This window comes from Colius striatus, chromosome 3 (genome assembly GCF_028858725.1).
Source record: "Colius striatus isolate bColStr4 chromosome 3, bColStr4.1.hap1, whole genome shotgun sequence".
Classification (NCBI taxonomy): Eukaryota; Metazoa; Chordata; class Aves; order Coliiformes; family Coliidae; genus Colius; species Colius striatus.
Window position 1 is genome coordinate 97,534,473 of NC_084761.1, and position 11,454 is coordinate 97,545,926.

At 52.7% G+C, this 11,454-nt stretch overlaps 1 protein-coding gene across 1 annotated transcript; it reads right to left on the bottom strand.

Annotated features, from left to right (window-relative positions):
- Positions 1-1,374: 1,374 nt before the first annotated feature.
- Positions 1,375-10,252, bottom strand: LOC104553922 (5-hydroxytryptamine receptor 7). The gene is made up of 2 exons (XM_010196750.2): positions 9,759-10,252; positions 1,375-2,146 (listed from the first exon to the last, which is right to left on the bottom strand). Exons 1-2 carry the CDS (start codon positions 10,250-10,252, stop codon positions 1,375-1,377), a joined length of 1,266 nt encoding a protein of 421 aa, XP_010195052.2.
- Between the last annotated feature and the right edge of the window lie 1,202 nt (positions 10,253-11,454).

The following is an 11,454-nucleotide window of genomic DNA, read 5'->3' on the forward strand; positions in this document are numbered from 1 at the left end:
AAAATCAGGATGGAAATGTCTATTAGAAGGGAGAGTGCAAAAGATTTCAGGTGAGAAATATTGGTTAATAAGCCAGAAGTCAGCCAACACATCCAACCACCAACTTAGCTATGCATGGAGGCATCAGACCTTGCAAGAGAGGGAGCTACCCCCACTCCTACCCTCTTGCTTGACAAAGAAAACCTGTAGTTGAGGGAGGGCTAGAAAGCCCTTTCCTGAGCCTCTAAACAGTCTGGCTCTGACAAGAAATCCCAGACAGGAGCCACAAATAACTGACCCTATGGAGCAAACATCATCAACAAACAGGCAAGGGTTTGTGGGGCTGCAAAGGTTGGTCAGGAAGACAAGTCCCCACCACCATGAGATGCTTTAACATCAAAGTGACCAAAGAGTCTACACCAAAATAAACAAACCAGGGTGGTTTCTTTTTTAAGGAAAAAAAAGGAGAGATACATCATTTAGTGTATTTTTTCAAGCTTGCTGGACACACTGAAGCACTGTAAAGCTGTCAGAGAAACTAAGCACTTTTTGTTTTCCCTGTTGTCAACCAAAGCATGCTTTTTATGGAGTCAATTAGCCACAAATGATGAACACACATCACTTCTCTGGGAATGAATTCCAGTCCAACCCAATAAACAGGATGGTCTCTGCTCAGTAGCCGTTACCCTGATGAGGAGTGCTTTCCTATCCAACCATAAAGCAAACTTCATTTGTGTTTCCTTCTGCAAGCATGCCCCTTGACAAGTGCTGCAGTGCTGGGGGTGTGAGGGGAAACAGGGTCATTGGTATCACTGCTCTGACGTGCAAACCTGGCCATGAGCTGGGTGTATCGAATGCAATTACATCGGTGGGAAGAGGTTGGGTAAGCTGGGGTGCCATGAATGCTCAGATCTACAATGGAGCTGCTGTCATAGTCCATAGAGAAGTGCAGCCAATGAAATCTTTACATAGTCCACTGGGTGCCCTCCACAGACCTCAGAGCCCTTTTGAAAGGTGGAGACACAGTCTCATCGAGTTTGTTTGGGATCGTCTCTTTGTTTGGCTGGTCGGTTGGGAGGATGTCTTTTCCTTTCATTGATGTTTTTTTAGACAGGTGGGGGAAACTGAGGCACAGAAAGGTGGTGTGACTTGCCCACAGTCAATGGTTGACCTTGAAGCTCCTCCCCAAGTCTTCCTCACGTGAGTGAGAAGGAAAGGCTGCCCACGTGCTCCCCCAGCTCCTCCCAGGGCTGTCGCTCTCAGGGGTGATGTCTGGCAGGAGGAGACAATGGCACACGTGGTTTCTACCAGCCCTGGGGAGGCAAGAGAAGCAAGGAACCTGAAATGGAGAGGCAGGAGTTTGTTGGTCAGGCACTGAGAGAGAGGACACGGACTCTACAGGATGCATTCATGCCTCTCTGTGGCTTTCAGGGCCTCGTGCATGCTGGCGGCCGACAGCCTCCTGTTGATGTTCCTGTACCTGCACCTCAGGAGGTTCCAGAAAGTAGTCCTCAAGTCTCTGTTAAAGAAAGCATAAATCAAAGGGTTGATGAGGGAGTTGGTGTATCCCAGCCAGAGCAGAGTCCTCTCCAGCCTCAGGGGCATGCAGCTGCAGCGGATGCCGCAGATGAAAGGCCGAGCTGTGGACATGAGGAAGAAGGGAAGCCAGCAAAACGTGAAGGCCCCTACGATGATGCCGAGGGTCCTGGCTGCTTTCTGCTCCCTTTTGAAGATGGAAATGTTCTTCCTGTCTTGTCGGAGCAGTTTGGAGAGAGTGGCACATTCCTCCACGGCTTTGCTACGCTTGGAGCTGTGGTGGCTGCGGCTGGAGGCCTCCAGGCAGTAGACACCTTCCTCTTCGTAGTGCTTGGGGAAGTTCATGAAGCGGTGCTTCTCGGCGCTGACCTTGGCTGCTTTGTAGATCTGGCTGTACATGACGAGCATGACGGCCATGGGGATGTAGAAGGCAACCCCCGTGGAGTAGACTGTGTAGCCAAAGTCCTGGCTGATCAGGCAGACCCTTTCCACCGTCACATTCTTGGCCCAGCCAAAGAGAGGTGGAAGAGTGATGGAGGCAGAGAGGAGCCAGACGATGAAGACCATCTTGGCCATCAGCTTCCCATTTTGCCTCACGGGGTATGTCAGAGGCCGAGTGATCCCCAGGTACCTGGAAGAGAAGGAGAGTTGCAAAGGGTGTAGGAGGGTTACAAGGTGTGAGTGGTTTTAATTCCTAATCAGCTGCTAAAGCACCATTACAGGTGCAATTTTGGCCCGAGGGGTGGGAATAAGAAGTGAATTCTACAAGTGAAAAGTGCAGCTGGAGTATCTTATGTGAAATACATTTCACAGCATCACAGAATCTCAAGGGCTGGAAGGGAGCTGGAAAGCTCATCCAGTGCAACCCCCCTGCCAGAGCAGCACCACCTAGAGCAGGGCACACAGGGACTCATCCAGCTGGGTTGGAATGTCTCCAGAGAAGGAGCCTCCACAGCCCATCTGGGCAGCCCCTGCCAGTGCTCCCTCATCTCAACAGGGAAGAAATTCTTCCCTGTGTTCCTTTGGAACCTCTTGTGTTCCAGCTTGTACCTGCTGCTCTTGGTTAGTCTGTGATTAAGAAGCAATCTTGCCTTTGGAAAGACTTCTTTGGAAGAAGAGTGAGTCTGGGTGGACACAGAAAGTGACTGAGCTATGGACTGTGGTGCAAGATCAAGAGCTGTTGGCTCCCACCTTTCAGCTGCTGGACTGTGTGTTTGCATCTTACAGCTCTTGGCACCCTGGGACACACCACAGCACTGCCCTCTCCATCCAGCCTGAAACATTAGGCCAAACCTGTAGGTTGCCTCTGGAAACCAAGACAGGAGTGAGACAAACAGCTGGAGAACAAACAGCCTTCCCTTGAGAGTAAAATGAGAGGAGCTCTGAGTAGGAGATTCCCAAAGCATGTAGCAACCCACAGATTCACAAATCCTGATGGCTGGAGTTAGGAGTTACCTTGTTAGCTTGACTGAAAGGAGCTGGAGACTCCTTTCATCACCTCCTCATTTGACTACAGGGTGTAATTTTGAACCACCCTCAGCCTCCACTGGGAGGGTTTGTGTGGCTCAGAAATCCTGTCAGCTGTTAGTTGGTAAATTACAACTGGGAACTAATAAATCAGTAGGAAGCTGGCCACCATCAGTCAACATTCCCACTGCAAAACCTCTGCCTGCTACTCAGTCTCAAGCAATCCAGCAAAAGCCTCTAGCTAGTCATAGGGCTTTCTTTTATGTTGCAGCCTTTTTGATTCCAACCTGTGTGCTGTCAGCAGCTTGTGGGTGTTTTTGGGCATTTCAACTGTTCTTGGATAAGCTGTGTCAGTCCAGAGGGGCAGACAGAACAGCAGCTGAAAGCTATGCAAGGGAAGAACCTTTTCTTCAGCCAACAAGGAACATTTCTGCAGAGAACTTTACCTCTGTTGTATCACTATTTTTTTCCCTCCTGACAATCAATCTCATTTGAGGTGTTAGGAGGGTTTCTTTTCTCCCCAATTTCCCTTTTCCAGAGCCTCCCCCAAGACTGGGAGAAGATAGAAATGCAATTTGAGCAATCTAATTCCTCCTCCCCTCCTGGCTGCTAAATAAATTCAGTGCCTGAATTATTCTCCCCTGGCTCCCTGATAAAATGAATTTGAATTCATTCACCCAGTTATTCTTTTCCTGCTTTCCTCTGGATTTTCTTCAGCTGGCCTTAGTCACAAAAACCAAGCAAAACTCTCCATGGCCACCTGTGTTGCTTGGACAATCAGCAGTGTCTGTGAAAGAGGAGACCTGGTGAGATGGAGGTGGGTAACAGGGATGGTTTTTGCTGCTGTTCTTCCAAAACATACCATCTCCTTCTTCCTACCTGGGCTGAGCACAGTGAGAAGTGATGAGCCTGGCTGGAAGATTGAGACCCAAGAGACACGAGTGGGAGCAGGTTGGAGGGATGCTGCCAAATACCCTTCCTGCTGTAGGAAGGGGCTATGGAGGGAAAGGAGACTTAGAGGTCCTCCAAGCAGGGAGAAAAACCATGCCTGGAAGGTATGGAGAGCAAGGCTAAAAAGCAGAGGCTGGGGGAGCTGGAGGTGTTCAGCCTGGGGAAGAGGAGGCTGAGGGGAGACAGGAGCCCTCTGTAAGTCCCTGACAGGAGGCTGCAGTGAGCTGGGGGTTGGTTTCTTCTCCAGAGTAATGAATGATAAGACAAGAGGAAACACCAAGAGAGGTTGAGATTGGAGCTGGGGCAGAACTGTTTCCCTGAGAGGGGTGTCAGCCCTGTGCCAGGCTGCCCAGGGAGCTGGGGGAGTGCCCAGCCCTGGAGGGATCCCAAAGCTGTGGGGCTGAGGTGCTGAGGACGAGTGCTGAGCTGGGCTGGTTGAGGGCAAGGCTGGGGCTCCAGAAGCTTCAAGAGCTTTTCCAATCAAAATGCTTCTATGCCCTGCTGTTCCATCTCCAAATCCATCACCCACAAGTCACTCCTCTCTACATCCAAGCCCAGAACTTTGCACCGCACTCCACGCCGTGCTGGGTGACATCCTTTACCCAGCTCTTACTGGCTTTGGCTTTAGAAACCAATCCACTTGGGATTTGCTGAAACTTCAAGGAATTTCCACAGCAGCCAAGCAAAATGCACAGTGACAAGGGTTTTAAAAAGCAGGCGAAGCTGCCACGTTTCATCTGCAGGCGCCTCGTGCAGCCGCTGCTGGAGGAAACGGGGCCGTTTGGAGGTCTTTGCTTATAATTCAGATGAGAGAGGGAAGGCTTCAAAATAGGCCAACGTTCTCAGCAGTGAGGGAGGAGAAGCTGCACAGGCATGCAAAGGAATTCAAATCAAATCCAAATCACATTCTCTTGCTTGGGTTGCCTTTTTGGTCTTTCATTTTGCTGTGCCTGGCTCGTCGTTCAGCAAGTTTAGGGCTGATCTGGTAACAAAAGCCAGTTGCTGGGGTGGTTTGTGTGGCTTTGCAGGACCCCCACCATGCAGAGGTGATGGGGTAGCCACATATTGCATCTGCAATATACTCCTTCCCTGTGCTTGCTCTTGTCTATGCCTGGCCACCCTGAGCACTGGCCATGGAGTAGGAGACCTGCCCCAGGCTGGGTTCCACCATCAGCTTGTGGAGCAGCCAATTCAGCTCATTCTACACCCAATGGTAAGTGTTGAAACCTCATGACAGCGATTCAACTATAAAGAAAACCAACACCTCTTCCAGGTGCCCTTTTCTCCAACCTACAGCTGGCAAACTGGGAAGGGACAAATCTCTGCTCACACAGATTTGTTGAGCCCGAATGAACCCTGATTTGGGGTTTCCCAACACCCACTTTTTTGTTACCACAATCCCACACCTCCTCTGGGCACAGAATCACAGCATGGTGGGAGCTGGAAGGGCCCTGCAGAGCTGCTGCAGCCCCAGCCCCTGCTACAGCAGCTTCCCCTGGCTCAGGGGGCACAGGAACGTGTCCAGCTGGGGTTGGAAACCTCCTGAGAAGGAGCCTCCACACCCTCCCTGGGCAGCCTGGGCCAGGGCTTCCTCCCCTCAGCACCAAAGGAGCTTCTCCTCCTGTGCCAGGGGAACTTTCTGTGTTCCAGCTTGTGCCCATTACACCTTGTCCTGTCACTGGGCACCACAGAAAAAAGCATTTCCCCATCCTCCTGACACCCATCATTTAGGTACTTAAAAGTGTTAGCAAGGTCCCTCCTCGTCCTTCTCTTCTCCAGGCTGAACAGCCCCAGGTCCTGCAGCCTTTTCCCCTCACACAGATATTCCAACCCCTTCATCAGCTTGGTATCCCTGGCTTCTCCCTCACCCTGCTGAAGCAGAGGAAACCTCTAGGTCGAGAGTTCAAAAGGCAGCAAAGAGAGTGCAAAAATAACCCCAGGAAGTTTTTATCCCACTATCTGTTTCAGGAGGCATCCATTTCACTGAGGACAGTGCCAATTGGGAGCAGATAACCCAAGTTCACTTTTGTTTTAGAGACCCCCCAGGTGAGCTGCCTGGGAAGTGGATGAGGGCTTTGTCTTGCACTGAAGTGCTACATGGGGCCTGGGGAAGCTGCTTCTGTCAGCTGCTTGGCATATTTTATGGAGAGCTTCAACAAAAGCTAAGCAGCAGAAATGGTTTTCTTCCTGTTGTTTCAGGTTTGGTTCGTGGCAGTAAAGAATCTGTACCCCTGGCAGGCTTTTATGTAAGAGAAATGGAAGAGAAAGACGGATGTTTCCAGGGCTTTTCTTTCCTGATCTAAAAGGAAATCAATCAAACCCTTCTTCAGACAAAGACCAGTTCTACCAGCTTCAATCCAGAGGCTTTTAGAAAGTGCTCTGCATTAATAATCAATACTAGCAGCCTACATCTTAATAGGACCCATCATCTTGGGCACACCAAACATCCTTTACATCCTAAGCTAACCAAACTGTGAAGGGGGTGGGACACACACTCTTCCACCAGCAATAAAACCACACTCTCTTCTTTGATAGGAACAGGCACCTGCCTAACAGTGCTGACCATGCTGGCATCCAGCACAGATCTTCCTTCCTACAGGACAGCAGGAGCAGCTTGGCATTGTCATGGATGGAAATGGCAGTGGTGACCTCACTGAGATGACCAACAGTTTCCTCTCTTTTAGAGCAAGTGTTTCAGGCTCCCTGCAGACTCAGGCTTTAGCTTCTGTGGTTGGCTCTGCTTGGAACCAGCACAGAAGCTAAAACCCCTGTCTCACAGCTGGATGGGAGGTGGAACAGTCGTGGTGAGCTGGGGGTTGGTGTCTTCTCCTGAGTAACAAGTGACAGGACAAGAGGAGATGGGCTGAAGTTGCCCCAGGGGAGGTTGAGATTGGGGCTGAGGCAGAACTGTTTCCCTGAGAGGGGTGTCAGCCCTGTTCCAGGCTGCCCAGGGAGCTGGGGCAGTGCCCAGCCCTGGAGGGATCCCAAAGCCCTGGAGCTGAGGTGCTGAGGGCCATGGGGTAGTGCTGGGCTGGGCAGGGTGAGGGCAGGGCTGGGACTGCAGCAGCTTCAAGGGCTTATCCAACCCAAATGATTCTGTGACTCTATGACTTGGGATGCTCAAGATATGGCTGTGAGACAATGGACAAGGCAGAGAGCACCAGGGCAGCGTCCCAGCCCCCTGCTCATCCTTTGTGCACCAGGGGACATCCCAGTGATTCCTGTTCCCTGCCCAAGCCCCAGCACAGAGCCCTGCAACCCCCCTGCACGTGCAGCATGTCCTTCCTCCCATCCAACACCGAGCTGGGCACAGGCAGGAGGACTCTCCACTCCCTTCCCTCTGCCCTGACATTCTCTCTTTCCCCTCAGATTACAACCTTTGCTCTTTCTCTCTTGTTCCCTGGTTTGAAATACATCTCAGGCAATTGTCCTCTCACCACTCAACATCCCCATCAGGCACTGGGTGGGGAGGGATGAAGATGTGATGCAAACTGTGATGCTGCAGCCCAGCTGAGCTCCCAGCATGGCATGGTCCCTCTGAAAGCACACCCAAAGCACAAGCCCCTGCCAGAGGACTCAGGCCCTGTGGAAGCCTCCTAGATCACAGTTCTTAGATCACTCTTCCAAGAGCTCTTGACAGAAAGGTCAAGCTGCTGTATAAAAGCACCCAGCAACCTGCTCCCTCTCATTTTTCACTGCTCTTTCCTCTCCAGCATTCAAAAAGGACAATGGGTTTTGCTCAGCTGATACCTGGAGGTGTTGCAGCAGAGCTGAGAGGATGCTTGAGAGTTGCATGAGATGAGGCATGGACTAGGTGCCTATGGCAGGGGTGGTTCTCCCTCCCTGCAGCCCAGTGCTGGCAGCATGGGTTTTGCAGCAAGGGCTTGAAGCTGCCCTACTCCCAGGCTCCTTGAAGCCCTGCCAGGCTCCTCTGGGTGGGATGGGCAGAGATGTTCCCCCAGAGAGCTGAGGGGTTCCTGGAGACAGAGAATACACCCACGAGTGCCTCCAGCATCACCCAGTTAAAAGAGATCCTCCAGTATGACCAGTGGGTCCAACAGAGAGAGGCCTTTAGGGCTTTACAGGGGGTTACAGTTATGCAGATGCAAGCCTTGTCCACTCTGCTTCCCCACAGTCCTCAGCATTAACCAGCATTTGGCCTCAGCACGTGCAGACCACCCCACACTGGTGCCTACACCTCTCCAGAAACCTCCTGCCCTGTCCCAATCCAGTGGGGAAAGATGGACCAACATCAACCCCAGGCACCTGCCTGCACAGTGTCCTCAGATCTTCCTCTGTGGAAAGGGAGATGTGATGAGCAAGTGGAATAAGTGGCAGTGGTTTGTTGTGACAGGGCTGTCCTGTTTGTGTGAGAGTTTGGGAAGGGAGTTTCTCCAAGGGGTGGGATGGGATCAGTGGGGAAAGGGAGAGGATAAAGGAGAAGAGAAAGGAAAGGCCATTCTTTTAAAGCAAAGCCAACCTGATTAGTGTGTAGCTCCTTCTCTGCTCCTCACTCAGCAAGAGGAGAGCGTTGACAGATTTCATTACTGCAGTTATTCTCTTCCCTCTAACAGGGACAGACTTCTGTCAGCTCTGAATACACCTGCTTTTCTTCCCAGGTTCAGCAGCAAAGCTGGACCTCATCACATGCCCTGGGAGTGCTTTTCCCTTCTAAGCAGAGGTGCTGAGCTGATCAGGAATAAAGGGCAGCTAACAGGGGGTGAAGGGCTCTAAGGCAGGACTTACTGTTTGCTTTCTGGGGGGTGGGGGTATCACCAACGATCATCAGCAGGATTTTCTCTGTCCTTTCTGCTTTGTCACCCCATTTCACACCTGGGGAGGGTGGGAGGGCGAGCAGGGAGGTGGCAGAGCTGAAGGCACACATCACATGGGCTGTCTCACTGCCCTGAGCTGCTGCTCACAAACTCAGCAGTGCCAAACCCCAAGTGACCCCCTGAGAGAGCCAGCACACACGTCAGATCTGGATCTGGCCCACCAGCTCCTCAGCACAATGTCCCTAATGACGCAGGCTGCTATAATTAGACCCACTGAGGTGCTGACTTGCCTGAGCCTTGCTAGTTTGCCAGGCAGGCTTAACATTTCCTTCCTGACCTCAGGTATGGGAGTTGAAGGCAGTAAATCCTCACTAATGCATCCTCTGGCTTAAACCAGGGGGTTTGGGGGTCTTGGGATGGGGTGGGAGAAGTTAGTGACATCCTTTACCAAGGCAGAGCATCCTATAGGAGTGGGCTCCAGAAGCCTCATAACCTGGATGAGCTGAAACATTCAAAGTGAATGTGGGTGTTGTGGAGGCTCCTTCCTTGGAGGTCTTCAGGACCTGCCTGGACATGTTCCTGTGTGACCTGATGTAGGTGGGATCTGCTTCTGCAGGGGGGTTGGACTGGATGAGCTCTAAAGATCCCTTCCAACCCCACCATTCTGTGATTCTATGATTCTATGGTTTTGTTTTCTTCACAATTTAACGGTCCATCTTTCTTCCATGGAGGAGACCTGGCCATAGGTGTATCCTCCAGGCTTTGGTAATCAAGCTGAGGAGGAACAATGTGAAGGAGCTGCCTAAAGGGGGAGGACTAAGCAAGCGACTCACAGAAGTTACTTGAGAAAGTGCCTCAAGCCCAACTCTTCTGAAGGGCCTGAAGCACCTAATTCCTACAGAAAGCACCCCCAGCTACCCCATACAGCTAAAAAACACATCCACAAGCACTGAGCCATGGAAACATGACTCCAGTGGCCCTCAACCTCCAGCACCACCCTTTACACACGAGCCCACCCAACCACACGGCCCCAGCCTCACCCTCCCTCACCTGTCCACGCTGATGATGCACAAGGTCATGATGGATGCCGTGCAGCACATGACATCCATGGCGATGAAGACGTTGCAAAACACCTTCCCAAAGAGCCACTCTCCCCCTAGCAGGTCCGTGATGGTCACGAAGGGCATGACAGCGAAGGCCACGGACAGGTCTGCGGCGGCCAGCGACACCACCAGGTAGTTGGAAGGTTGCCGGAGCTTCTTGACGATGCAGACGGAGATGATGACCAGCCCGTTGCCAGCGATGGTCATGAGGATGATGATGGAGAGCACGGCTCCAATGACCATCTTCTCGGTGTCCCCATAGAGCAAGATCTCCTCGCCGCAGTCCGTGGCGTTGCTGAGGTTGGATGGGCTTGGGTTGGGGGGTTCTTCAGTCATGAAGGGATCTGGGAGGGATTCCTGAGCTGAGTGCTGCTGCTCTGGGTCCTCCACCAAGAGAAGATGATGCTCCAGGAACCTGCTGGGGCTGACCCTCAGCAACATGCTCCGAGCTCACGGCAGCGGGCGACGGCACCGGTGTTCTGCCAGCGACGACACCTCCAGTGACAGACCAGAACACTTTGTCACAAACAGGCTGAGAAAACAAAACATCCCCCTTTCCCTCCTCCTCCCCATCCCCATTCCCCAGCTCTTGCCTCCCAAAGCTGGGGCTGGATCTCACGTGCTCGGCAAGGAGCCGCTTCCCGAGTCTCTTTAAAGACACACAGTCTGCTGGAGGGTGCTCAGAGGAAGCTCTTCTCCACTTTTAAAGGAGCACAAGGCTGCCTGATTGCCTGTGTGCTTCAGAAGGACAGACAGCAGCACTCAGGCATAACTGCCCGTGGTATCCTGCGTTACTGCTGAGCTCTGCCCTCCTCCTGTGCATCTGTACACTTCAATTCCCTGCAGCCACATGCCCCTTCTGCTCTGTGGATGTCCAAGAGCCTGTGACGAGCCGAGTCGCAGCCAAACGTGGGCACACACCTCCCAGGCTGCATCTCCTGCCTGTGTCAGCAGAGCAACTTCCAAGCTGTGACTGTAAATCCATGCCCGTGGCACGTCATGGCAACATGCAGATGCCCAGGGGAGCACGGTGCAGAGCTGCACATGGCAGTGGGAGCATGACCCATCACATACCCATCACAGATCATCAGTCAGGGCATCCCAGCCCGTGCCTGGAGCTGTGAGCATCACCACCACACACACACACACACACACAGAGCAGGGAGATGTGGGGAGCAGCTTCCACTCTCCCACCCCCGGGAGATTCAGCCCTGGAAGTATTTCCCAGCCATCCACAGAGAAACTTTCGGGCAGAGCTCATTCCTATGCAGGAGCTCCGAGCATCGTGCACAACCTGCATCCTCATCTTGTTATAGCAAAGCCTCTTTTCCCTTTGAAGGGAGTTTGGCTTAAATCAGAGCAGGATCGCAAGCCCCTTCTCCCCTTTGAAGTACCTCCCCCCCGCCTGGGATGATGGGGGTCCCAGGGTTACCTGTGCAGAGGGGGTGAGACATCCTCCAGGCGAGCCCCTGCGAGCTCCGGGCAGGCGAAAAAGCACCGAGCCACCCCCGGAGCATCCTCCTCTCCGCGCCGGTCCCTCCCACCGCCCTCCCCTCGCCTCTCCTCGGGCACGGACCCAAACGGTGCTTCCGAGCCCCAGGGAGGAGCAACAGCCGGGGGAGGAGAGAGGGCTGCGGGGAGGG

Coding starts and splice junctions, on each gene's coding strand:
- LOC104553922 (XM_010196750.2), bottom strand. CDS start 10,252: ATGTTGCTGAGGGTCAGCCCCAGCAGGTTCCTGGAGCATCATCTTCTC. Junction 2,147..9,758: donor TGCATCATCAGCGTGGACAG/GTGAGGGAGGGT, acceptor CTTCTCTTCCAG/GTACCTGGGGATCACTCGGC.